At 43.5% G+C, this 26844-nt stretch overlaps 1 protein-coding gene across 9 annotated transcripts in view; it reads left to right on the top strand.

Moving 5' to 3' along the window:
- DAB1 (DAB adaptor protein 1) overlaps nucleotides 1-26844 on the top strand; it is a 400428-nt gene that overhangs the window by 320010 nt on the left and 53574 nt on the right. For 4 of the 9 annotated variants that reach the window (XR_013757496.1, XM_079101840.1, XM_079101839.1 and 1 more), the window contains exons 5-9: nucleotides 9150-9281; nucleotides 9913-10032; nucleotides 10470-10508; nucleotides 12074-12139; nucleotides 18741-18800. Coding sequence is in view for 8 of the 9 variants with exons in the window: in XM_079101840.1 (XP_078957966.1) it covers nucleotides 9150-9281; nucleotides 9913-10032; nucleotides 10470-10508; nucleotides 12074-12139; nucleotides 18741-18800 (417 nt within the window). In the remaining variant the exon portion in view is untranslated. The remainder of the gene's footprint in view (nucleotides 1-9149; nucleotides 9282-9912; nucleotides 10033-10469; nucleotides 10509-12073; nucleotides 12140-18740; nucleotides 18801-26844) is intronic. The other 5 variants (XM_079101844.1, XM_079101846.1, XM_079101842.1 and 2 more) reach the window with 3 other exon arrangements.

Raw genomic sequence — 26844 nt, 5'->3', positions numbered from 1 at the left:
TGCCTCCAGCTTTTTTTTTTTTTTTTTTTTGCGGTGCTGGGGATGAACTCAGGGCCTTGTGCTTGTGCGGCAAGTACTCTACCAACTGAGCTATCTCCCCAGCCCCAGCTTACTTTCAGTAATGTCACTGAAGGTGTGTTGCCCTGGTTTCTACTGTTCTCATAGAGAGGGAGAGAAAGTAGAGGGAGAGAAGGGAACATCCTCAGACTTATTTTTTTCTAACTTATTATCTCAAAGATGTTCAAACACAGAGCATTTCAAAGACTAATTCTAAAACTTAACCTTTTGCCGTATTTGCTTCTCCGACTCTCTCCATAGGTTAAGAGATCAATAGACAGACAGCTGGATGATAAATAGCTCCCTTAGATGTGCTTGTGGCTCCTGGCGTTTCGTTTCTTCTAGGCTCTTTCAGCAAATGGTGATGGGAATATATATAATTTTAATCATGAGTTTGTATTGATACTTCCAACTCAAATTTTACATTACAGGATTACATCTTCACTTTTTGTAATATCTGTGTCTTTTTTCTTTCACTAAATTCTTGCTAAACTTAATGACAGTGTATTTATGTATTTGCTTTATCCTGATATATACCCAAAGCTATTTCAGAATTGCAAGTCCATATTAATTGCTGCTGGTGATAGACCAAGTGTACCCCTGCCCAGCAAGGACACTTGCTCAAAGTGCAGATTAACCTCATCCTGCTTGGGGAGAGCACTTGTTTCCTCCTATGGTAGGCATAATGATTACTACTGCATTGCTTAGAAATCCTTTGGTCCCAAGCAATAGAAAATTCACCTCAAAAAATCGTAAGCAACAGGAGGAACTTGCTGCTTTGTATAACTGAAAACTCAGGGTTAAATTTCCAGGAATAACAGAGTTCAAATTCTTAGATGACAAAGTCAAGTTGAAAACTGTCCGTTCATTTCTTTTTCGGGTAACTTGCTTTCCCAGTGGCTCTCATTGCGTTCTCTCCCTGCACCCCCTACCATGCTTTGACCACCTCTCACACACTATATTACCTTTACACTTCCCTCGCTTGTGCCTTTGAACATAATAATAATAATGTTGGTGCTTGAATACCATATATTGTAGTCATTAGATGATGTTGTCATCAGATTGAGAATCTTTAACTCAGTTGTCTGGGAGAAAACCCCAAAGCTTAGAGCCTTCCCACCATTTACCAGGTCTGCTGCTGGACAAGTTAAATGGTCGTCCTCACATCCCTATGTGGAGAGGATCATTCCTGTCTTACGAATCGAGAAACTGAGGTTCAATGTGATACTTGCCCATGGCCACAGAGTCATGGAGGGTGAACATCTTCCCCTCACACTGCATTCTTTCCGGAATGTGGATAGGACTGCATAATATGCAAACTATTCTGAGCATTTAGCCACAAAATGGGCCCTCCCCTGCATACACACACATTCAGCTGGTGTTCCAGAACTGACTACATCCTACTCCTCTTGGTACCTCAGGAGCCTGGGGTGCTTTGCAGAATGCCCAGGAGTTGAATGGAAGAAGAAGGTCAGTTCAACCTATTAACAACTATGATTACACTACAGCCACATCACTGCTCATGTGCATGGGAGTTTGACTGAAGCCCAGTGTTAAGAAACTAATACCAAAGCCAGTTTCCCTGTTTAAGGTGGTTTTTACCTCTCCTGAGCAGAAATCTGCTTTGGTGTCACTTTGGTGATTGCTAACTGATTAAGCACACCTGGCTCCACTTTGCCTGTTAGACAAATTTCAGCCCAAATCACAGGTCTTGGATGCTCTCAGCTACTTAACAAGTTCATCTCCCTATTTTCAGGCAAGGGCTTTGCACACATCTTTCCAGGTCTGTGTGTTAATAGTATATATTTAGAGAGCTACTAAGAAGCTGTCTTTTATAGCTACTATTTTGTTATGAAACTTACAAAGGAATCTAAAAACTATTGAGGCTTAAAAGGACATAAGTATTTACTGACTCCCACCTCTTCATTTTAATTGACAAGGAAACAAAGACCTAGAGAGGGAAACAGATAAAGAACTAGTGGGGTTGGAGCCAAGAGTCTGTTGACAGATGCATTCATTCAAGTTATTCATTTAAAAATAAGTACGGACCAGTTCATAGAGACAGAAAGTAGAATGGTGGTTGCCAGGAGCTGGGGAGAGGGGGTCTGGGAGTCATTAATTGTATGGGTGTCGATACCCTATGCCCACCCCCATGGAAAAGTCCAGGGTGCTCAGTGGACCTGTGACTGGCACAGGAACCGGAGCTCAGCTGGAAGGTCAGAAAAGCTTTCAGGAAGAGACATCTGTACTGATGATTGAACCTGAATGAGTTCTGTGCGGATAGATCAGCATGTACAAATATCTTAGGTGAGAGCCCAGTGCCTTTGAGGGACAGAGACCAGCCCAGGTGACATTAAGTGAGGAGACTCAAGTGAGAATCTTTATTCTAAGAGAGATGGGGAAGCCTTTGATGTGTTTTAGGGACTAGAAAGACTTGATCGAATTGGCCAGACTTTTTCCCAGTCTCTTCCCACTGTGGTGTGACTTTCTGAGTGGTTGAGTGGGGACTGAGGCTGTTGTACTAATTCAGTCTGGAGATGATGGCTGCCCAGCCTGACTGCTGGTGGTGGAGAGGGAAAGGAGTGGACAATGTGGAAAATATTTGAGAGACAAAATTGACAAGTCTTGGTTATGGGCACGAGGATGAAGAAAACTGAACAGGCTCAAGACTGGCTTATGTATATGGCTAAATGCTGTTGTATGCACTATATTCAAATGTAAAAGAATTTAGTGTAGCAAAAATTGGTACAACTAACCAAAAAGTCCAATTTTCTAAATCACTAGTAATTCCATCACTCAAGAAAGAGAATCCTTAATATTGTATTGAGGGACTTCTAACCTCATAGATATGCATATCTTTTTTTTATAAAAAAAACCATATCATATTGAACATACTATATTTTAATATGTTTTTGTTTTCACTCGACGGGGAGTCAAGAATTTATTTCTGTAGCAAAATATACCTACTTCTACAAATGATTTTTTTTCCATACTGTGTACTATTTCATCATGTAGCAGAATGCATTTTCTTCAACTACTCAGCTAATGCCCAACAGTTTGGACATTTCTAATTTCTCACTATTCCAACAGCCCTGCAGGGAATATCTTATATCTAAGTCTTTGTCTGTATGTTACATTATTTCTGGATAATTAAATCCCAACAAGAGGAATCATAGGGTCAGTTTATGCATGTCTTTATGGCTTTGAAACACAGTCAACCAGCCCTCCAGAAAAGCTGCACCAAATCATACCTCTGCTGATAACAAAAATACCCTTCCTAACTGACACCAGCCCCCTCCACGTGCCTTGCCCTGTCCCAGGACTTTATGTACACTAAAATATTAATTCTCCCAACAGCATCAAGAGAGAGATGTTGTAGTTATCCCCATTACATGTGGCAAACCAAAGTTCCAGGAAAATATTTCCCCACACTTAATCAACAGTGTTATCCTTTTTCTCTCTTCACTCTGATAGGGAAAACAGCATCTCATTTCTGTCTAATATATTTTATGTGAATTGGTTTGATTATGTCCAACAACATTGTGGGCTCCATATTGTTCTTTGTGATCCATAGAAAGGGGGAAGGAGTCTGGGAAAATTAGAAAGATAAACTCAGTTACACATCTGGCAAATGGGAGAGCCCAGCATGCTTTTTGGCTCCAGAATCCTTCTCTGTCCTCTGCTGTCACACTGGCTCTTCAGCTAGAGCCTAGGTTATTTGGAAGCTTGCCCTTGTCCTTAAGTAAAAGCTTCTAGAAAATTTCAATATGCCAACCAGGGAACAATTGCCTCTGACCTGCTTCATTTAGCATCTAATAATGGGTGGCTGGTGCAGAGGTAGTCTCCTAGCCTTGCTGGCACTGCCATATAGCAAAGACATCCCAAAATAAGTTAGCAAAGAGAAAGGCCTTCATAATGAGCCCAGTCCTCCCTTTGTCTTGTGAGGGTTTAACTACTGTAATTGCTTGGAGTGTGAAGTACTGTATTTTGCATGCATCTATTTTTACTTCTATGTCTATCTGCTTATCTGCTTTCCTGTTGTGTTTTGTTTTTTGTTAACTCACTTGAATCCTAGTGGGTATTTTTCCTATGAGTAGTATCGCCTCAGGGAAGTCTGTATGCACAAGCACGCCCTCCCCCCCCACACACACACTCATCATATGAAGGCTAAACAGAGTAGAATTTATTCTTTAAAAATAGCTAATGGTAAAGTCTGCAGCAGATGACTCTCTAATCCATACTGTATTTAATTGGCCGTATTGAACCATACTACAAATTAAGTCTTCTCTGTAATTTATTCTGTCAGACAGTAACCCTCCAAACAATTTGATACTTCATTTAAACATTGGTAAATGGCTCATGGAAATGCAAAGAAAAAAGATTTAATGATGATCAGATAAGAAACCCTCTGTTCACAGAATGACTCCTCTGTGAATTGTCATGAATTAACCCAATTCCTTCATTCAATGAACATTTATTGAGCACCTACCTTGTGTAGCATACATGGCAAGGTGGCTTAGCCCTTCCTTCTGTCCTTCTTGCTTCCTTCGCCTCTCACCTCCTTCCCCTCTCACCTCCCTCTTTCCTTATGTTTGAAAATCATTAAGTATCATTTCTCATTCAAAAAGAACAATATTAGGTACTGTAGTAAGATTGAAAAGAACCAGATGTGGATCTTGCTCTGAAAGGTTTAACATTCCCCAAGTAGAAAACATCTGCACAGATGTTCTCCACAATATCCATGGCTCAGGACCTAGATGCCTTTGCAGGCTCTTTCATTCCTAAATAGAATGCGGGCCACTTGTGTTCCTGGGGACTTCCCATTTATCATTGGTGACTGGATGAATGGATAAATAAGTGGATAAACCTACATCCTATGTAGAAGGACAAGCACAACATATTAGGCTTGAGGAATGGGAGTTACTACTATGGGAAACTCTGGGGTTGGGAGTGCACCTGGATGAGCCAGATGTGGAAGCTAAGCCTTGGACCTAGGTATGATGCAGATGTGTGTGGAGTATAGTTATGTGTATAGATGGTGAAACACAGGACAGGGGAGGAGGCGGGCAACTAGCAGGGAAAACCAGGTGGGCGGTGGCATGGAGGTGGAAGGCGCAGACCTAGAAAGAGCCTCAGTTTCTTTGCAGCACAGGTTAGCTGAAGTTCACATGTGGGAGGGAGCTCAAACTGGATTGGAGGACATTGAGACCTGGATGGTTGTTGAAATTCTTTAATTCTTTAGTGGCAACTTTTATCTACAATGCAAGCAAGAGAACTCAGGAAAGGAATAAGTAACACTGTGGTTTGTCTGTCTCTGTTTCTCTCTCTTCCCCTCTCCGTCTCTCTGTTTTGCAGTATTAGAAATTCAACCCAGGGGCTCTCTGCCACTGACCTCATCCCCAGTCCTTTTTTATTTTTATTTTTTGAGAAAGGCTCTCACTAACTTGCCAAGACTGGCTTGAACTCCTGCCTCAGCCTCCTGGTCACTGGGATTACCTGCTTTAATTCTCATAGTACTTTAATATCTAGACTGTTCAAGACAATAAATGTTTTCAACAAGAAACGGAGTGACCAGAGTTCACCTTTCTTCTGCCCTCTCCTGCTCTGCCCCAGCCCAGTGTTCCCTGGCTGTGCTGCCCACACCACCTCCAGAATAGCCTGTGGTACCCAAGGGCTCCCTGTGGAAGCACTCCTCCATGGCCTTATCTCCCATGACCAATCCCTTTTTTGGCTTTGGCTGCTCAGCAGGTAGCACTCAAAGAAAAAGGTCAATACAGGATGCTCTGGAATCCCTCTTAGGAATTGAGGTAAACTTATGGGCCATGCCACCCTGACCTTTCTCTTTAAGCTGCCTGTAGACCTTTACCCTAATCCGTGATACGTATGACTCTCCTGGACTTCAGATACCTGTCAGAATCCCCAGCAGTCTCTTCTACCTCCAGCCCAATTCTCCCTGCTCCCCTTCCCCATCACTAGTGGTCAGGGGTTCATCTTTGTTGTTGGACTAGGGAGCTAGGCATCTGGGGAAAGGAGACCTTCGTTCTACACAATCCCATTTCCTTCTTGCAGTGCATTGTCATCCTGAATAGGAAGGAGGAGGCTTGGATCTGGCACTGGTCCTGCCAGTACAATCTCTGGCCCTCCTTTCAGTCATGAATAAAGTCAAGAGTTGAACTAGGTTAACACTGAATGCGCCTTCCAACTCCAACTGTTCTTTGATTGTGCTGATACAATCTGCTGGTAAGACACGGGGCAATTTTGAGGCTCAGTGAACAAGTATTTGCACAATGCTCTGAGTTGCTAAAATGAATGTGATAATATAACTGTGGAATGAGCAGAATTCTAGTGTATTTGTATTTCCAAGCATCTGTATTATGTCTGCATGGTTAAGGTCAGAGAAAGTGGAGACATATTCCCTCACTGACTGTTGGTTTCCAAATGAATGAGACACTTGCAGAGCCATCCTTCTAAACTTGTCATAAAATTAACTATGGGAAAAGATAATGTTACAAATATCTTTAAGCACTTCAGGCGTGCACACCCACAGCTACGCTTTGCAAGGCAATATTAGGTATCATCAGGCATTAAGAATGTTTTGATTTTAAAACACTTAATGAGGATTCCCAGATAAATTAAAACATCTCCATCTGCTGTCTTGCATAGTAGGTGATATTTTACCATTGCAGAATCATCTCCAAATCTAATTCCACCAGGAAGGCTTCTAATCACAGTTTAATTTTAGAGCAATATTCCACTTGGCAATCAATAAGGCACTGTCGTCAAACTTTGATTTAATAGGAGACGTGGATAACATTTTCCACATTATGCCGTGAGAAATACTTTTCAGGAAAGGGAGAGAAGAAAAGAAAGTCTTTGTCCCTCACATCCCCCTGCCGAATACCATTGTAGCTCACAAAAGCTTATAAATCAATGCCCCCATGGTGTGTGAATATAAATCTCATCAATTTTACATCATTAGCACCATGAAAAAGCTACTGCTCTTGGAGCAGTTTTCCTCCACCAGCTAAATATGTCCTCTTGATAAAACAAAAATAAGCAAATCCTGATTATTTTGCTAACAATTGCTTCTTCCTTCACCGACTTTGTTTGTATCAAAATTCTTTAGAATTGTACACTTGTCTTATTGTCACTTGAGGGACTAGGGGGATGTGACAGTACCCTCCAAGAGTGATATCTAGAGGGCAGTAGACAACCCAGACAATGTGTGAAGTCAAAGGGAGAGTTCTAAGAATAGTGGGCAAGCTGAATGGTCAGGCCCTGGATGGTTAAGACAAAGGCAGGTGCTTCTGCTACAGCAGATGGCCCATGTGGTCTGAAGCCCACTAAGATTTCTACTGACTGGGGAATAGACACTTGGGAAGGTCTGTGGTCTAGAACTAAGGAGATGACCATCATGAGAGGCAGAAGCCCAGGCACCTAGAAGCTGGCTTTAAGGTGGAAGCTCCTAATGGCTTAAAGAATATGGGGAGATGAAACAGGACCCTAGAGAATTTCTCCTATCTACTTTGGTGGTTCCCAGTGTTTTTATAACTACCATCCTAAGGGTTACATTTCTCCCTCCCTTCTTGGATTCAGAAATAGGGAAGATTTTGTCCCCCAGAAAACTGCATTTAAATCATTCATTTTCCAATTTGGACTATTTAAATTATAGCTTTTCAAATTTGAGCTAAGAGACATATAACAACAATAAAGAGATATAATTCTAGATAAACTTTTTATTTGCATGCACAAAGAAATCTGTAGCCTTATTAGGAATCATTATAAACTTATGTTCATCCTTTGGAGTTTCTGAAATTTGCTTGGGACTTCTTTTTATTACCTTTATTAAGCCCTGTAGATCCAGGACTTTGGGTTAGGAGCCTTTGACATGATGTGCACTTCTCATTTGCTCAAGGTATAATCTGAGGTCCAGAAAGGGACAGTCAATACTTTGTGTCCACCCACTGGGGAGCATTCAAGCCTCTTGATATCCAATATAAATGACAAAGCCCTTTATAAGGACTTCACTGTGCCACAAGCATCCAGATGCATCCCTAAGCCTTTACAGGGTACTATTTAATGAAGATTGCTCTAAGTTGATTTAATATAGGAAAATAACCATAAAGATCACTATCACCTCACAGGGTGGTGAACATTGTTAGTTGAGGCTCAGGTAATAAAGTCAGGAAGGTTAATTTCAAAAGAATTTCAAATTATTGATCATCAATCCCAGTTAACTTTTGTTCCACAACTATGGGTCAGACACGGGAAGATGCTAGCATAACAAACCAGGAAGACAGAGCCTGCTGGGAAAGGCTGACAAGGAGTCAGGCAGACAAGAAGACCCAGAAAAGCAGGGCACCTTGTGTGAGGAATCCATCAGGAGTGTCAGTCTCCCTGAAGTTCTGTGGAAACACAAGAGAGGGAGGGAGTCATCCTGTTGGGGAGAGAAGGCTCACCTTGTTCAGGGATATCTCACAGAGGTAGTACTATTTCAAGTGGTCATTGAAAGACAATAAGGATTTGAGAAGGTAGATAAAAGAATTTCACAGACAGAGACCAACCCATACATAACCCCACCTCTACCCCAAATAGTGACTTTGGATAAAATAGAGAAAATCATTCACTCATCAACAGTGTATCACCAACAGCCAGGAAAGTGCCGTGGCCATGCAAAGCTGATGCTGTGAATGTTAATGGCACCACCCCCAGGATTGTTCTGGATGCATCCTCTGACATACCAGGCAGAAGCCTAGGTTTGTAAGTGTGTTAACCTCAAACTGAAGGTCTGAGTGGCTGTGTTGGAAAGACGACTCAGTGGAAGCATAGCCACTGAGTTAGACAGAGTGACGTCACCTCCACGATGCTCATTTAGCACATGTACCTGCTTCTTTCTCTGGTCACAGCACTGAGACCATGGAAGGGGATCTCCATCGCCCAAGGACAGGCACAGCTCTTTTTCCTTCTCTCTGGACCACACAGCTTTTCCAAAGCCCGCTAGGCCTGCTCACACCTAGCTGAAGCACTTCGGTTTCCCATCAACATTGAAGGGAAATGTCCCTGAAATGTGATTTTTGTTTTGTTTCTGATAGGCCCTTCAGCACCATCATGCTGTTCATGAAATTTCTTACATCGCAAAGGACATCACAGACCACCGGGCCTTTGGATATGTTTGTGGGAAGGAAGGGAATCACAGATTTGTGGCCATCAAAACAGCCCAAGCGGTGAGTACTCCTGTGCCACCATGGTGACCTTCTTGGTAGCTCTGGGGGACCAAAGCATCTGTTGCTTTTCCAAAGTCTACTCTGCTATGTGACCAAGTGACGTGTCACCACCAGAAGCAGATGCCAAGGTGCCCACCTGGAAAAGATGATTAGCCTTGGAGCCAGGAACCTCACTCACACCCATTCAATTGTTTTATTTTATTTTTCCCTAATGGGAATTTCCTAATGACTAATTATTTTCCTTTCATATTAAGCTAGGTAGAGGCATGTACACAAATAAGTTTCCTTGTGTTCATAGCCTCTTTGAAAAAGAAAGTAAGAGAAAACAAATAACTGTTTTGCATAAGGTCTGCCCTAATTTTATTATGTTTGAAATCACTAATAAATAAAAGCAATGCCTTTTATGCTTATGATTATTATGAATTTGCAAATATAATGAGTTGAAGAAATGAACTTTAGCCTATATGCAATTTACTAAACCCATATAAACAAGGTAGAATTAATTAATAATGGAATGCTTTCAGTGTAATAGAAAAAGGAAGCGCCGCGGGTTGCAGCCACAAAAACAAAAATTGGTGGCTTGCAGCTCAGTACGGATCCCTTGTTAACGTGCTTACCACTTTCATTCCAGGCTGAACCTGTTATTCTGGACTTGAGAGATCTCTTTCAACTCATTTATGAATTGAAGCAAAGAGAAGAATTAGAAAAAAAGGCACAAAAGGATAAGCAGTGTGAGCAAGCCGTGTACCAGGTACACCTATGAGTTTGTCCTGGTACTGGAGAAGACTGGGGCTTAAAACAAACAGATGTGAAAAATGACAGTCAGGCCTACTGCTGCTGCCAAGCAGAAATAAACAAAGATGAAAGGTTCTGCGTAACCATTAGAAATGATCCCTTAGTCTCTGAAACTCAAGATGGGTCAGAGAAAGCGCAATCTTGAATCCAGAGGAAGATTTCAGGGGAAGAGGACTAAAGACCCACAGTTGCTTTTGCTATTTGTTGTTAACAAAGGGAATGGGGTGGGGGCTGTGGAGTTTTGATGTTTTCTGTGTGTTTTCTACATTAACAATCCACCAGTGTATCCTACCCAGAGCTGGGTTCTCTGCTGTCCTGTAATTTCTGAATACAATCTCACATCTTTTTCTTTATGCCCTCTGCTTTTTGCCTTCCCTCCCCTCACTGTGATAGACAATTTTGGAAGAGGATGTTGAAGATCCTGTATACCAGGTAAATTCTGAAATGAGTCCGAGTTTTAGGTTCTACAGTGGCTTTGCCTGGGCACAGCCATTTTGTCAGACACTTGAAGAATGCACTGTCTGCAGAACCTGGAGAAGGACCAAGATTATTTCTGAGGGCAAGGGCTGCCAGCCCCTCCAGGAGCGAATTTCCATAAATCTTAGCAGAAGTTTGGCCAGCCCCAGGAACATGGGATTTGGAGATGCACGTCTCCCTTCTTCCCCCTGCCTCAGCCCCCTCCACAATCTGTAAAAGTTTGATCCCAAAGCTGAATGTTCTTAAGACTCTATTGAATATTCCAAGTGCATTAGGGAAAAGATGAATAATGAGGTAGCTTCTCTGAGTTAAGAGTTAGAGATAGGGACTGATGTTTTGGTGACATTTGAGCACAAACCCAAAGAATGGTTTGTGAATGTAGCAGTTATGAAGAGAAGTGTTTCTGACCCCCTGTGGGGCAGCCTGGGCCTCTGATCACCTTGCTCATGTCACAGGGGCTGTCGTGAGGACAGCGAGCGAGATGCCAGAGACGTCTCTGCCTGGAGCTTCCTCTGCACCCTCTTCATGGTCTGCAGCCCAGGGGTGGGTAGAGATGACCTCTCTTGGGTTCATGTCTGAGCTCTATGCAAACAGAGATGCAGAAAAAAGGGAAGAGGTGACTTCTTCCTCCTTTATGCTTATTCCTAAATTGAGAAAGAAGATCAAAAAGCCCTGACTTTTGAAACATTAAGAACCTCCAATTTGCATTTCTAACTGGGATAAATAGCTGTTACATAGGTGAATATTACATATGCTTTGTATATTAACGCATATCTTCACATAGAAAGCTGGCATTGCTGTGATGAAAGTAAAATAATACTGATAACTTGAGTCAGAAGAAGGACCTAGTGTATATATGGCAAGCAAAAGTCAAAGGGGCACTTAATGACATGCCCTTGCTTTTGAAAGCTGAGGAGAAGCATTGTTTATAATGTGAACTTTAGCCTCTGCTTGCAGAGAATGAAGAATAGCATCCTCTTAGAAATGTCCTGGTCCTTTAGAGTCTAAAACATGTGCATGAAAAGCTGACGTTCAGTATTTAAAACTGAGAATGTAAAACATGCTGATGTTGACAAGATGAGGGAGTCTGGGGCTTCTGAGCTCTTCAGAGTTTGGCCAAGGACCTTGGGCATCCAGTGAGCAACAGAAAGCGACTCAACCATAACAGGATTTGCAAAGTCAGGGTCCTAGGCATTCCTGTTAGATAGCAGTGCCAGTGTATTCAGCTATTACTGAGACAAATGCCATTGAACAAAGAGGTCACATCTCGAGGAAGCCCTGCAGGGGCCCAGAGCCATCATTGCTAAAGGATTGATCAGCAGATCTGCACAGTTTTCCTTAAAAAGTCAAGAATGTACAAGACCGTTTTATTTCGGTAACCCAAATGTTTCTTCAAGGTGTTTTCTCTTGTGCCTGTTTCTTTAATGCTTACTGTGATTTGTATCTTGAATTCCAAATGCTTTTTTCCCCCTCTTTCTTTTTCACCTCTGACCTTTCCTCTCTGGCCGCTCCTGTAATAGTACATTGTGTTTGAGGCTGGACATGAGCCAATCCGTGATCCCGAAACAGAAGAAAACATTTACCAGGTATCAGACTGCTTACCTCTTACCATTGCATCACCAGGACATGCATGAAGCACTGAGGGGTCTCGAGGGCCCAGGGGTCTCTTGGTCATTCCAGGCTTGTTGAAATACCTTTGAGTGAATTGGCTTCTGGTTCCCCAGCAATTTACCACCAGTTTTCATGCCTTGTTGTCAAAATGTTTAATGTACAGTTGAGTACAATGTTTTAATATTGAACAGTCGTAACCATATTTAGGCAATGCAAAAATGCAACATTCCACTGTATTAAAGTTATACGTAGGCAAATTGTCCTCCATCCTCTCATAAGTAAGGTCCTTCACTTCTCAAAAGAAAGCCCTCATCAAATAGCTTTAAAAAGCCAACTCCAGCACCGAATATAAGCGATGGGTTCAAAATTGCTATTTGAAAACAACATTGAGAGTACTAACCAAATAAAAGAAAGTACAGCTAACCGTTTTATCCCTCCTGAAGGAAGGGATAATTAATATTCTCAAATAGTTGCTCTGTGGAGAGTGCCAAACACTTTTTTAAGCTCTTTTAATTCTCAAGATTGTGCTAGAAAGCAGGTATTTCAATCTCATTTTCAGAGGGGGAAACTGAGTCTCAGAGAAGCCAGTCAGAGGTGAGACCCGAAGCCAGGCATGCGTGGAGGCAAAGCTCAGGCTGCTCCCCTGCTTTCCTGCAAAGCTGCTGCTTGAGTAATTGCAACATAGCATAGCAGCATGTCAAATAAATACAGCGGTCTGCAATTTTTCACTAATTAGAATTTTAGTCCTAATTTAAAACATAAATACTATGGGAGAGGGAAAAATTTAATGTATTTAATCACTGATTTTAATTTCCTTCACTTACTTGGTTGTGTGGTCTGCTATTCTGCCTTGGGCGTGTATTACTTGCATAATAAAAGTAAAACATATTTTCAATTTCTATCAAATGTGTAGAATCCTAAATGACCAAATATAATGTTATTTTTACCAACCACTCTGTTTAAACAAGCCTTGTGGAATAATAATCTGTTTCTTTATACTGGATTCATCTGGATTCTATTCAAGTGTGAGATTATGCTTTGAGGTTTTGTTTAAAGTCCTCATTTATAAAGTTTCTATCTTTAAAAAGAAAACTGCAATTGTCCCCAGTGTCATATTTTAAAGTACTGTGCAACCTTGCAGTGTCTGAATGTGAGACCAAAGGAGCCATTAGCCAGTCATCCTAGGAAGAGAGAGCACCTTTAAAATAAAGCAAGGTTTTGCAGTAGTTTTCTGTCTTTTTTGGTGGGGAGGGTACCAGGGATTGAACACAGAAACACTTAACCAGTGAGCCTCATTCCCAGCCCAGTTTTTATTTTTCATTTTGAGACAGGGTCTCACTAAGTTACTCCAGGCTTCGCCAAGTTGCTGAAGCTGGCTTTGAACTCACTATCCTCCTGCGTCAGCCTCCCAGGCCACTGGGATTACAAGCATGCACCACTGTGCCCGGCCTGCAATAGGTGTCTGAATCCAGCCTTGGCTCTGTTTTGGGGAGCCTCCAAGAGCCTGGCAGGGCAAGTGATGGTGCAGGGAAGCATCCTAGTGTGCTGGAAAGAGCTGGATTAGGCTGATGCGGAGCTGCAGTACAGTCCTGGTTCTGTCACCAACTACCTTTGGTGTGTGACAGTGGGCGAGATATTTGCTCTCTCTGAGACTCAGTTTCCCTATTAACAAAGTAGGGGAATGATTTCTCCCAGACACATGGAGACACGGGAATGAAGCAATCCCATGTGTAGAATGTGAACGAACTGATGGCAACCTGGTCACAGAATGTGAGTCCAGTTGTGTGGCTTCAGGGTCTTGGTATACATGCCAACTCAGTCACTGACTCGACTTGTCAAGTTCCTTTCCCTCTCTAGATCTCAGTTTCCTCATCTGGAAAATGAGCATATAAGGCTCAAGAACCTCTTGGGGAAAGCCCTTTTCTTCCCTTTGCAACTGACACCTCACCATAGGACTCTGATTCTTCGGGTAAACATCTTGGTTTGCTTCGTGGGGCAGCAAAACTCTTAGAAATGGGGTACAGTGAGCTGGCTCTCTGCATGGGGTTTACATGCAGCATCTTATTATCTTTCAAAACACCCCCTGTAGCTTGAATGGGGGTCTTTCCCCCTCCTTACAAAGAAAATGAGGTTGACAGAGCTAAGGGACCTCGTAGGTCACAGAGCTAGTGAGAAGTCGAATCCCTAGAGGCAGATCTCTCTGACCTCTGTAAATAAATAAACGCTGGGGCTCTTTTCAGCTCAGAATTACCTGATTCTGAGTTCCACACTTGGATTCTGTGCATGTTTCAAGTCACTATCTAAAAATCACACTTGTCTTAGCAGCTCTGGCCTCTGATCTTCCCATCTGTCCATCATTAACAGAAAAGCACCATTTAAGGGAATGAATATTTTATCCCCATCTATTGGAAAGGCCCCTGGTCATTTTCCTCTCCTGCACTGCCAGTCTGCCTGAACTCAATGCACTTAACAAGAGATAAGCTGGGCTCTTAAGTCACTGCTATTAGGAGCCTCATTCTATTTTTTTTTTTTTTTTTTTTTTTTTTTAAGCATTTGCAAGGGCTGCACAGCTCTTCCTCCCGAGTCCTTTGCAGAGTTTCTTCTACTTCAAGCATGGCTGGCAGTATCCTTAGGTTTTATTTCCCTCCTTCTTTTCTGGAATAAGGCAAACAGGACCTCATTCCCTTAAACTGTTTTGTGATCTTGAGTGAAGTACATAATTTTTGTCTCAATTTCCTGGGCTATAAAATAGGGATAATGCATTCTCTGCTCCTGGAAGTGATGCACAGATGTAAAGGAAGAGGTGAGCACTGGGTCCATAGTGGCCCCTGTGTCATTCCTTCATTTCCCCAGGTTGTCAGTACCAGACCCGGTTGGCGATGTCTTATGATGATGCACTAAGTGCTGTAGAACCTATGTGCTCACCTCCTCTAGTCAGAGAGCCAGGCAGAGCACAGCCCCCTCTCTTGGCGTGCCCATTTGTATGCAATAGGAGATACCAAGAGGTTCAGGGGTAAATGTGACCTCTTTCCAAAGATCAGGAGTCTCATCTTCCCAACCATATTAATAATTATAATTGTCTTTTGCTTCTTATGCCTCAGAAAAATTAACCAGTTGTCCTTGCAGTAACCAGAGCCTCATGGTACAAAGCATTCTTCACACCTCTTAATTTTGACTCTTCCAATAACTCAGTGACATAGAAAGAACAGCTACCATGACTGTCATTTTCAACCACCAAGTTCAGGGCCTCCAATTCCACGTCTGTGTTGTTGAGTACCTTAGCAAACTTCCTGTGTAAGCAAGATCTTCCCACATAATTCAAGATCAATGAATTTTTCAGGTTTATTTATTCAGAAATCATCAATAATCACCACACATATGTTAAGTATCATCATTTTTAAATGGTTAGGCTCTGGTCTTATGTCACCCAATACATCTTAAACTACCTCTCCGTGCTTATAATGAACACATAGCAGAAGCAAAAGCGTCCTCTGGTTATAAAACTTAATATGTAGTCTTAAGAATAATTTAACATCAATGAACTCATTCATTCAAAATAGTATTTAAGGCACCTAGCATGTGTCAGGCCTCTGAGGAAGTAATAGTGACCATGGCAGGTGTCTAACCTAAAGGGGTTTGTAGATAAACCCTTAGATGCTCACGACATCTAAGGAAACAGAGATTGAGAGAAAGCAGTGATCTCTCTGAATCACATAGCCTGTGGCACAGACAGGATTAGAACCAGATCATTTTGTTCCTTTCAACCTCAAAGTTTTATAGCTCTTCAACATTTAGTACCACAATGGTCTGTGTAGCTGGAATGGATCATGTACGTGGAGATGAGAGCCACGACCACAGACCTTGGCACCCCTGCAATCAATGCTGCATGATTAGACATTTCTTTGTCTAACCAATATTTGCAGATAGGAATACACGGAAAGCAAAGTACCCACCCTGCCCTGAACAGCTTACAGATTTGTGGGATCACAGAACCAGGCACAGTTGCAGTGTGATATAACTTCCATAAAACGGATCAAGCACATTTTACACTTACTGAACATTAGTAACTGAAAACTGTTCCATCTCCCCAAACAAGACAAGGACCTCTGCTAAATCAGGGCTCATATTCATCTTGTTCACTATCCTTATTCAGGGGAGGGCACAGTACATGATACACACAGATTCTTGGTAACTCGTATTAAAATGAGAGGGTGCACCTGACCTTACAGAACAAGACTGCAAACCAGGCCTAGGGAGGCAGGGAAGGCTGCTGAGATGTCCCAGCTGAGATAAATCTTAAAGGACAAACAGGCAGATTGATATCTCACCCAAGGGAGAGCCAAGTAGGGAAGCTTTTTCAATTATGCACAGTTTGGGTTTATCCATCGCATGGCTTCTTCTCCATTTGCGGGGATAATTGAGAGGCAGCCGCGGTTCAACTGTGCTAAGTGCCCGTAGTGAGCAGTGAATTACGGGGAACAGAACGCTGTTCATTTTGCTCAGTAAAGGGTGAGCTAGTAAAAACAAAAGTGAGGGTTGGTAATTTATTGGCCCTCGTTAACAAGGACTACATAGACATTCTGAGAGAATTCCTTTTCAATGGATCCCAGTTATTGAGAGCAAAAAAATCTCTTTCTTCGTTGGTTCCCTGCAAACTGAGGTTAGCAAAAGCGACCCTGGAAGGGCATCTTCCACCCAACTGCACTAATTCGTAGTTCTGTTTTCTGCAAGAACGTGCATAAGCCCCAGGGAATGTAGGATGTGATGTCAAAGATGTGCCTGAAGCAGCCCTCTGTGTACTGCAGTAAGCAAAGGCACTTCCCAGGATCCAGCTCCTGGCTTCTTCTGGCCCTGACCACTGGACCTCTCTCCGCCTCATTTTCCTCCTCAGCATCACGAGGACATTTGGAGTCCTGATAGACTTGACCTGAGCATTCCTTGAGAATGTGTGCAAAATACAAATGCTTAGAATAGTACCCAGCTTGCAAAAAGTGCCCAGAATGTTATAGCATGCGATTAAGAGTAAAGGTCTTGCCAGATGTGGTGACTCACACCTCTAATCCTAACAGCTTGGGAGGCTGAAGCAGGAGAATCCCAAATTCAAAGCCAGTCTCAGCAACTTAGCAAGACCCTGTCTCAAAAGGGCGGGGGGGGGGGGGTTCAGTGGTTAAGTGCCCCTGGGTTCATTCCCCGGTACTCAAAAAAAGAGTAAAGGTCTTAGTCAGCAGGGGCTGAGTTTGAGTTTGAACCCCACCAGGCTTTGAAGCTTTGACAAAGTCCCTTACATCTCTGAGCCTCACTTTCTGTAATTTTAAGGAGAGATGATAACGCCATTTTCTTAGGGTTATTATAAGAATTTTAAGTTAAATGAAAATGAAAATGACAGGAACTGAAAAGCTTACTCTTACAAGAGTATGGTTAACAGGTCTGTGCCTAGCAAATACTTTTCCTTTCTTCACTGTCCCCCACGGTCCACTGGTACAGTCACTCAGCTGGTGCTTACAGAGTACCCCCGGGGTATGAGACTATGCTTGCTCTTGACAATTCCCCAGTCTGGTAAAGAAAGACACACAGACCATTAGAAATTCACTGCTGCTTGGTCCCTGAAGGGGAGGTGTGAGCTAAGCTGTGGTAGTTGCTGGGGAAGAAACAGCTAATGGGTGCTTCCAACCTGGAATGTGTCTGTTCAAAGCCCTTGATTAAGTCATTGCAAAAGTATTGGACACATTATTGTTAATATCATAAAATATGCTCCTGTGTATATGATGTCTCAATGACAGAAGAAACAATCACTCTAACAGTACAGCGTCATGGTGCCTAACAGTTTTTGTTTATCTAAGATCCATTTTCTCATTTGATCCTTACAATAACCTGAGCAAGAGACAAAGCTGGTAGGTCCCATTTGATAACAGTGAACTCAGAGGAGCTAAATACCTGCTCAGGGTATTATGCTTAATACATGTGACCCAGGAAGACCAGATGGGTAAGCAGGGGAGGGAGGGAGGGAGGGAGGAAGGTACGGACAGATGTTAAAAGCCGTCGGGATCTTCTGGATCCTAGTCATGCTTTCTGTGTCAGGTCTGGCCTTTCCCCGAGTGAAGCCTTCAGTAATTATCAGGTGGTTTGTACACGATCCCCACAGAAGCTCTAGGCATGCTAGAGCGGGTATCGACAGTATTTTTACAGCCTAGATCTTAGTCTTAGCATTGAATAGTGTAAACTCAGCTACAAACTGTTTTTACTCACTTTAGGCAAATTATTTCACCCCCTCAGCCTAGTTTTTGTCTTTAGTAAAATGAGGATTATTTTTTCCTGACGTCCTGAAGTTTCCAGTTCTGTGATTCTGTGAGAAACCCCCAGAGCTGGACTGCCCTGCCAAGCCTCCCTCCTGATCCCCTCCCCTTCGGCTGGTTTTCCCTGGGGAAGAGCCTAGCTTGATGCTTTCACAGCTAGTCCCTTGGGGTTGGGACCATCTCACACACACTTAGCCAGCTTGCAGTTGAAGTCTGGCTGCTTTGTTCTGTGAAAATGGAATACCAGAGTGTCTTGACTATGTTGAATTTGATTCTTCCGTAGGTTCCCACCAGCCAAAAGAAGGAAGGTGTTTATGATGTGCCAAAAAGTCAACCTGTAAGTGTAAGTACATCTTCCCTCTATTGCTGGATTGGTAACCACACTGTGCCTGCGGCCTGTGGAGGGCGCTCTTCTTCTGTAATGAGTACCACAGCCCAGGAGGCTTCTCTGGGGACTCCTCAGTGGGGCCTGGGGAGAGAGGCATAAGATAGGAATGGGAGGACTGAGGGAGGGGTGTCAGTCTGAATGAAGACCTGGTCCTGTAGGTATATATGTATATATGGGAGTGGGTCAAATCATGTAAGCCTCTCTGCCCAAGGAATTCAGGGTTTCAGCTGCTCCTTGGCAAGAGTCTCCAGACAACAAGGCTTTACCATACTTGGTCAAAGGAGAGGACAGTGCCATTGATTGATTGATTGAAGAGAGCTGCCCCTCCCAATTTGAAAGTGGTGACTTTTGGAGGGACAATAGGGAAGGACTGCCTAGACCTTTGGGATATGTAAGGTCCAGCAGGTGAGCAAGACATTATGAAAAAGGCCATATATAGCAGAGTTACAGAGAACCCAGGAGGCATAGCACATTAAGGACATTGATGTCCTGTGTACCTCGACCCTATGGAACTCCGGGGAGTCAGAGTGTCTGCTAGTGGGATTCCTGGGAATCTGAGCCAGGAAGGAAACTCTCCAGATCTGTAATATCTAAAGTCACTGCTGCTTCCAGAATTCATATTTAGAACCTCAAACTGGCACTCAGAAGGCAAATTGTATACATGATTAGGCAGCACTAGGGAGCCAGTGAAGGTTCTTGGGCTGGGATACTTGTGATTTTGCCACAATCTATATTAAAAAAAAAAAAAAAAAAAAAAAAAAAAAAAACAGAAAAACAAACCTGGGGTATTTCATCACTATCACTCGTCCTCATCTCACACGTACTCAAGAATCCCAGCTCTGACCCTAACAGAGATGGTATAAAATTAAAATGTTTCTCTCCAGAGCATTGTTATGAGTTCTGGATCTCATACTATGAAAGAAATAAATGCATATCTTGAAATATGTTTCAGGATAAGGTTAACTAGGGGACCTGAAACCCCATTTCATTAGGAGCCACTAAGGACCCTGTCGTGAGCAATCTATGTCGTTAACATAGACAAACACGTTTGTGTCTTTCCACAGTGTCAGAATTTATGGAACAGCAATAAATCCACAGGCTACACCACTTTCAGCAGCAGCAGTTCATCAAGTACTCATGGGTCACCTACTAGTTCCAAGCCAGGCAATCACGAGTTCTTTTATTCCAATCTTAACTACTAATGTTTGTGACACTCAACACACATTACCCTTCACACAATGACATATGTGACAGAAAGGCTAAGAAAGGGTGAAGGGAGCAGGTATTCAGGAGGTCGACCTGAGAGCATTGGCAGGGAGCAGATAGGAAGGCAGAGTCACTGTAGGGGGTCAGATAAGAGTATGAACCAAGAGGAAGAATCTGTTCAGGGCACAGAGCTGTCAAAGCATGGGAACTTATTCTAGGCCAAGGTCCAGATGGACAGCAGTCTCTGAGAGTGTCATCTTGGAGTGGGCCATGCGTTCTCATCGTCACAGGCAGGAGAAACTGCACTGTGCTGAAGCCCGAGGATGGAGATGGGGAAGTTCGTCGTTTTAATGATTTTTCTGAGCAAAACTCGTGATGAGTGACCAGGTGATGGGGTCAGGGTGCTGCAGTGCCCAGCCTCAGGGGCTCCCCCTTTCATGACCTCAGGTGAGGGGTGTGCTTCATTTGGTGGTCTGGTGTGTTGGATATGTTCATGGTTCTGGTTTTCCTGACATGAGTTTGATGTGCCTGTGCATTCATGTGCTTCTGGTTGATTCAGTAAGTTCACAGGTGGTCATTTTTATTAGCACAATTAATTTCTCAATTTGTGCCTTATGGTTGTGCTAGGTAGATGGTGGTTTTTCACTTGTACAAATAAGGTATAGAGTCATTCTACTTCAGCACTTAAACCAAAAATGGAGTAGCTCATGGCAAACCATTGCTTTATAAAACAGAGTAACACAGGGTTAGTTACAGCCTGAATGCTGCTGTTCTGTACTTCAAAGCAGGGCACAGCCTGTTCTCCACAGACCACAAAAGCACGGCCTGGAGGAAAGAAACCATAGACATGGAAAAGGGACTCCAAGGGGTCACAGTGTGGCTGAGGGTCACACTGCTCTGTGGAGGCCACATCATGGAACTGAGAGCACCTGGGTAGCCTAACAGGAAAGCTGACTGCAGCTGAAAGAGCAGGTGGCCTTCCTGATGGGCAGAGCTATTCCAGGGGGGACTGCAGGTGCCTGAGAGAGGGAGCTCCCCGTCACTGGAGCAAAGCAAGCAGAGCTGAAGACCATGTTTTGGAAGGACGATCAGCAGTTACAACACTGAATGAATGGAAGGGCAGGAGGCTCCCTTGGCATCTTCCACACTTGCAGCTCTGCTCTGTCAGCCAGGAGTCTTTCTGGTCCATTCTCACCCACCTGGCATCCTTCTCCCTTTTTCCATTGCACCCACCTGTCTCGAGGGACCCTGGTCAGTGTGGTGTTGCTCACAGCCTCCCGTCACCTCAGGCCCCGTCCCTGAGGCACCCCCTGCTCTCTGTTTCTGTTTAGTCCAGCCCTCATTAGGTGGCTCCCTTCCAATCAGGCTGTGCCCCCGACAGGTTTGTGTGCATGAGGAAACGTGCTCCCTTTGCTGCCTTGGTTTTCATAAATTTATTAACCATTCCAACCCAATCATCTTTGTGCTTAATAGCTCCAGGAAAAAAAAAAAATCAAGTCCATATCCTTACAGATGCAGCCTGTCCCAAGTTCCCCAGTCCTGCTGAGCCCTTATTTCCTGGGGAGTCACACCTTATCTGTACGCTGCAGGCCTCACCCGACATGGGCTTCAAGCTCTCTGTTCTCCAGGGGCTTTTTGCACTTCGACTCTGAGCAATATCAGCCGATGACCCCTCCCTTGAGCCTCCCAGACCCGTCCTTCCTCTGTCAGTGGCTCCTCTTCTTCCCTGTCACCTACATGAACTTCCTGAGGTCCTGTTATCATCAGATGCAAGCCCTGGTGGGTGGAGGCCAAGGTACCCTGCAACTGCGGAATATTTAATTAACAGATGATTTATTCTATAAAAAGTATATGTGAAAATCTCTGGTCTTTTCAAGGGAATCGCCTGTATTTCTGACTCAGAAAAAAAAAAAAAAAAAAAGAAATGCACCTAACTAAAGGTACTAGAAGTTTGCTTGGGCTGTTTCTGGACTGCCTGAGTGACCTGCAGTGGCCCTCACTCTTCCCACAGAATCTGGGTCTCCTCCAATGTGATGACAACTTTCCACTAGCTGTTTACCATAGGCTTCATTCCTAAAAACCTAAGGGAGGCAGGAAGTAAAATCTCAGTTTGCAGCACAGAGACAGGTGGGTCCTGATGAATCTGAGCTCCCCTCTTACTACCTGTGGGATTTGGGTATATTTTCTTGTCCTTGCATCCTAGGGTCTTCACATATCAAAAGGGGTAATTGGACCTATTTTGACAAGAAAATAGTATGTACATTGGAAAGTTGATCCCTCTCAAGCAACTTCCCTGCAGCCCTCCCCAGCAGGTCTCTCCTTCCATTGGGACCTTGCCATCCTCTGGGCTTCTCCTTGTAGCCCAGCATCTCTGATGAACATACATTGCCCTGGGCACCTCTGTGCTCTGAAAACCCCTGCCCTGATCTCACTGTCTACCCTTCGTCACCTGCCCCTTAGACAGGAAGACAACTAATCCAGAGATGACCCAACTAGCATGTTAAGCAGCTTCCAGAAAGCTGAGGCCATCTATCTGCAAGATACCCACAAGAAGGGAAACTGCCCAGTAGGCTGTGACTCTGTCTTCCACCTGGTGTCTCCTTCCCTGGGACCAGGTCTGCACAGAGCTCACAATTGGCTCAGCCTTCAGTTCTCCCTGGGGAAATCACCCGCCTGTGCCAAAAGATAGCACCTACCCTTCAGAGCCACATGTGGGCCTAACTGTCTCCAGGACCACTTACTGGGTGGTTTTCTGCATTGCTAATCCTCTGTGTCATCATACGTTAAAAGAAATACTCACTCTTTAGCTTTTTTTGGAAGATTAGAGGAAACATTTTTGCACACCCCTTAGAACTGGATGTAAACTCGATTGGGAACATTTTTACTTATTCCAGCAGACAGTTCTCAGGCAGCTGCCCTGTCAGCTGCTCCAAGTGAATACACACCTCTGCTGGGAAGCCTCCCTTCCCCCCAACAGGTCATCAGTCTTTCTGGGGTACCCCTATATTTCTTTTTTGCAACAATCACAATGGACCATCATTTTCTCTTAATGTATCCATGGAAACCACTGCACTTTGCTTCCCCGAAAGGCTTGGCTAAATTCACATCTCCTGCAGTTCTGTCATCTCAGCAACTGGCACGGGGCCTGAACATTATGAATTAGTCATTGAGGACTGAAGTTGTAACACACTCTTTGAGACAGATCTGAGTTAAATCCTGGCTTCTGGGCAGCTATGGCACCTCCAGTGAGTCCTTTGCTCTCTTATGCTTCAGTCTTCTCACTTATATAATGGCGAGAGGAAAACCAGTTCGTTGAGTTCTGTAATCACTCATATGCATTAGCAATTAATAAATGTTGCATTGAATTACTTACTGGAATTTGTCACCCTCACTCCATGCCTCCTGCATCGTGAGTCCATTGAGGACAGAAATCACATCTGTTCTAGTCGCTTTTTCACTACTGCAACTAAAAGGCCCTGACTAAAACAATTGTATGGGAGGAAAAGTTTACTTGAGGGCTCATGGTTTCAGAGGTCTCAGTCCATTGACAGCTGACTCCATTCCTCAGGGCTCAAGGTGAGGCAAAACATCATAGTGGAAAAGTGTGGTGGAGGGAAGCAGCTCACATGATGATCAGGAAGCAGAGAGAGAAACTTCACACGCCAGATACAAAATCTATACCCCAAAGGCACCCACCCCTAATGCCCACCTTTTTTAGCCACACCCTACCTGCCTTCAGTTACCACTCAGTGAATCCCTTCAGGGTTTAATTCACTGATTGGGCTAAGACTCTCATAACCCAAGCATTTCTCCTCTGACCCTTCTTGCATTATCTCAGCATGAGCTTTTGGGGGACACCTCACATTCAAGTCATAACACTGTCATATTCATTGTGACTTATTGTCAGAGAGCATTGTCACAGAATAGCTACTCAGGAAGTAAATGAGTGAGTGAATGAATGAACAACTGTGAGCAATGAAGGAATGAGTGAGTGCCTTTAGACCCAAAGCTCACCTCTGGTCAGACAATTCTGTCTTTGTTCATTCTGGGGTCAAAGGCACGATGTCAAACTAAGACAGTATTTGCGCTCACAGCCAACACTTGCCTGGCCTCACCCGCTCCTGCACTGTGTGTTCAACAGTTCTGCCCTGTTCTGCCTTTAGCTGCCATAAATGTGTGTTGTTTTTGTTCATAGCTGGAGCATCAAGCTGAAAGATGGCCTTCTAAACACACACATGCGAATGCACACGCACACACACACACACCTGCAATCGCTCTTCTTCCACATCAAGAACTCTTCTGCATCAGATAAGCCAAAACATTTTGCTTGCTTGGCAGAGCTATTTTGGGTGTTATTTTTCCCCACACTACCTGGGGTTGGACTTCCCTGCTGAAGCCCTATGGAAAAAGGTTCAAACCATCAACATTCTTTCATTTTCCTGAAGAGGAGACTGTACATTATAAAAATATTAGTGGCACAAGCCAACAGAATTAAGTATCAGCATAGTCTCCCAGCCCAGAAACCCCTGGAACTGCTTGTATGTTCCAAAGAAGACTGGAGAAAGGACTTGGGCACAATGATTTTGCCAGATACTCAACTAAAAACCAGTATAATTCCTGGATTTTAAGAGTGTTTCAAGATCTTATAAAATTAGACACATCAATTGCATAGTCCACTTCTCAAACTATATTTAGCTGCAGACTTTCTTTTTTAAAAATTGAAAGTTTATATAGCTATAAAATATGAAAGTGATAAAACCATCTTCACACTTACTCATGGTGGCTCTTGAAGTTTCTCTGGGTTCTGAGCAGTATAAAGAAAAATCTGCCCACTGAGGTTTCCAGGAGCATCAGCCAGCCAAATGCTCCCCAACAAATTCAAACATTAACTCTTGAAGATTTTTAGAGTTTTCATACATTACCATACACTGAGAATGCAATATATATATTTGTATGGTAATGTATGATACAAATATTTTGTGAGTAAATATTTATAATTTAAATTGAACTTTTCTTGATTTTCTTTGACTTGAAAGTTCTTTTTTCATACAATATTAAATGCATATCCATTAGGGACTTCTGTTAGGACCTTGTTGAAAAATGTGTGTGTCGGTGTGCATATGTGTGTTATTGATGGAAAACAAGCTACCCCAAAATTCCGTGGCTTGACACGGCAGCATTCGTTATTGCTTGCAGCGGTCAGCTGTGGGCCAGGTTGGCAGCTCTGCCTGTCTTTACTGCGCTTGCTCGCGTGTTTGGGGGTTGGCTGTAGAGTGGCCTAGGCTGGCTTCAGATGGATCAACAGCATTCTCTTCCAGGTGCCACTCCTCCTTCCCCCAGTGGATCGACCCTATCTTGGTCGCAGAGTGGTAGCAAGGTTTCCTGAACAAGAACAGGTGCTGCAAAGCCCCTGGAAGCTTGGGTTCATCATGCCTGGCAATCTTTAGCCAGTAATTCATTAATCAGTCCCAGAATCAGGGGGTGGGGAGGAACTGCTGCTCCTTGGTGAGAATTGTTTCCAGTTTTCATTGCAGAAGGACAAAACTATATGGAGAGGTGGGGAGCGCGGTCCATTATGAATTCACCCTCCTGCAATCTGTGTGGAAAATCACTAAGTGATAATAGCCAAGCGTTGAAATATACACTTTCTCCTTTGACCCCATTTCTTTTTTTTTTTGCTGCCTTCCCTACTTTGGACCATTATCTGAGCAGATTTCACTGTTCGGCTGGACAGCTCATTTAGTAACCTGGCCTCCTGTTCCATGACCTTCATCCCATGAATCTTTTCTCTTGGACACAGCCTCAGTGACCTTGGGCCTTCAGGCACCACACACCTCTCTCCATCCACTCTCAGGTTCCAATACTCTTTTTGAAATTTTTCTTGGTTTAACCTTCAAAATCCGGTTAAAGTGTTATTCTCTACCTTTAGCTTCCCTTGAATCCCTAGAGAAAGGTCTCTTTTGAACATACTTTTCTGAACTTTTAACCACATTTCACTGTGCTTTTCAAGAAGCAGTATCTGGTGGTTTAAAGTGTGGGTTTGGGACTAAGAACAACTTGGATTTGTGTCCTAGCTTCACCATCTTCTAGCTTGATGACTTTGGGAATTTCACTTAGTCTCAGTTTTCTTATCTGTAAAATGGAACCAACACCAGCACCTACCTTAGAGTTTTTGCCTAAGGACCAAGTGAGCCACAGGCAGGATCAGTGTGAGAATTCACTGTAATAGCTGGGACCAGTATTCCATCTCTTTCCCCTGCTTTTCTGTGAGCTCCTAGAGGACATGAGTCACCTAGAATCAGGATGATCTCTGAAACAGCTCTTGGGATTTCTGCTTTCCTTGAGATTTGGGTTGGTGAATTCTTTGCCCTAAGGAAGCATGTGAGCACAATTAAATTTCTGTAGCCCTTGCAGGCCACAGGATCTTCTACCTCTTTCCTGGAATCTCAATCAGCAGCTCATCATCACTCTTCTATTGTTAAAGACACCCTCAGTAACATGGAGCCATGATGGATCAGGGGACTGCAGAATCTTAGGGCAGTACAAGTTAGAATTATTGTGTGTCTTAAGTCTGTCAACTTATGGGAGCAAAGCTTTGGTTCAGTTAATGAAGGCCCAGGTACAGACGGAAAGCTGATTTCATGCTTCCCTCTGTTCTGCCCGCTCTCCTTGCCCCAGTTTTAACCTTCTGTGGCCCATCAGCTAGGATGCTCAGCCCTTTCCTGTTCGATTGTGTGCTTATTGTAATGTGAACCTCTGTGTCCCCTTCTTCTAGCAGATTTCCTCTTAGGGT

Source organism: Sciurus vulgaris (genome assembly GCF_902686455.1).
Source record: "Sciurus vulgaris genome assembly, chromosome: 1".
NCBI classification, from domain to species: Eukaryota; Metazoa; Chordata; class Mammalia; order Rodentia; family Sciuridae; genus Sciurus; species Sciurus vulgaris.
The sequence above is the reverse complement of the archived record's forward strand: the minus strand, read 5'-3'. Positions and strand labels throughout refer to the sequence as shown.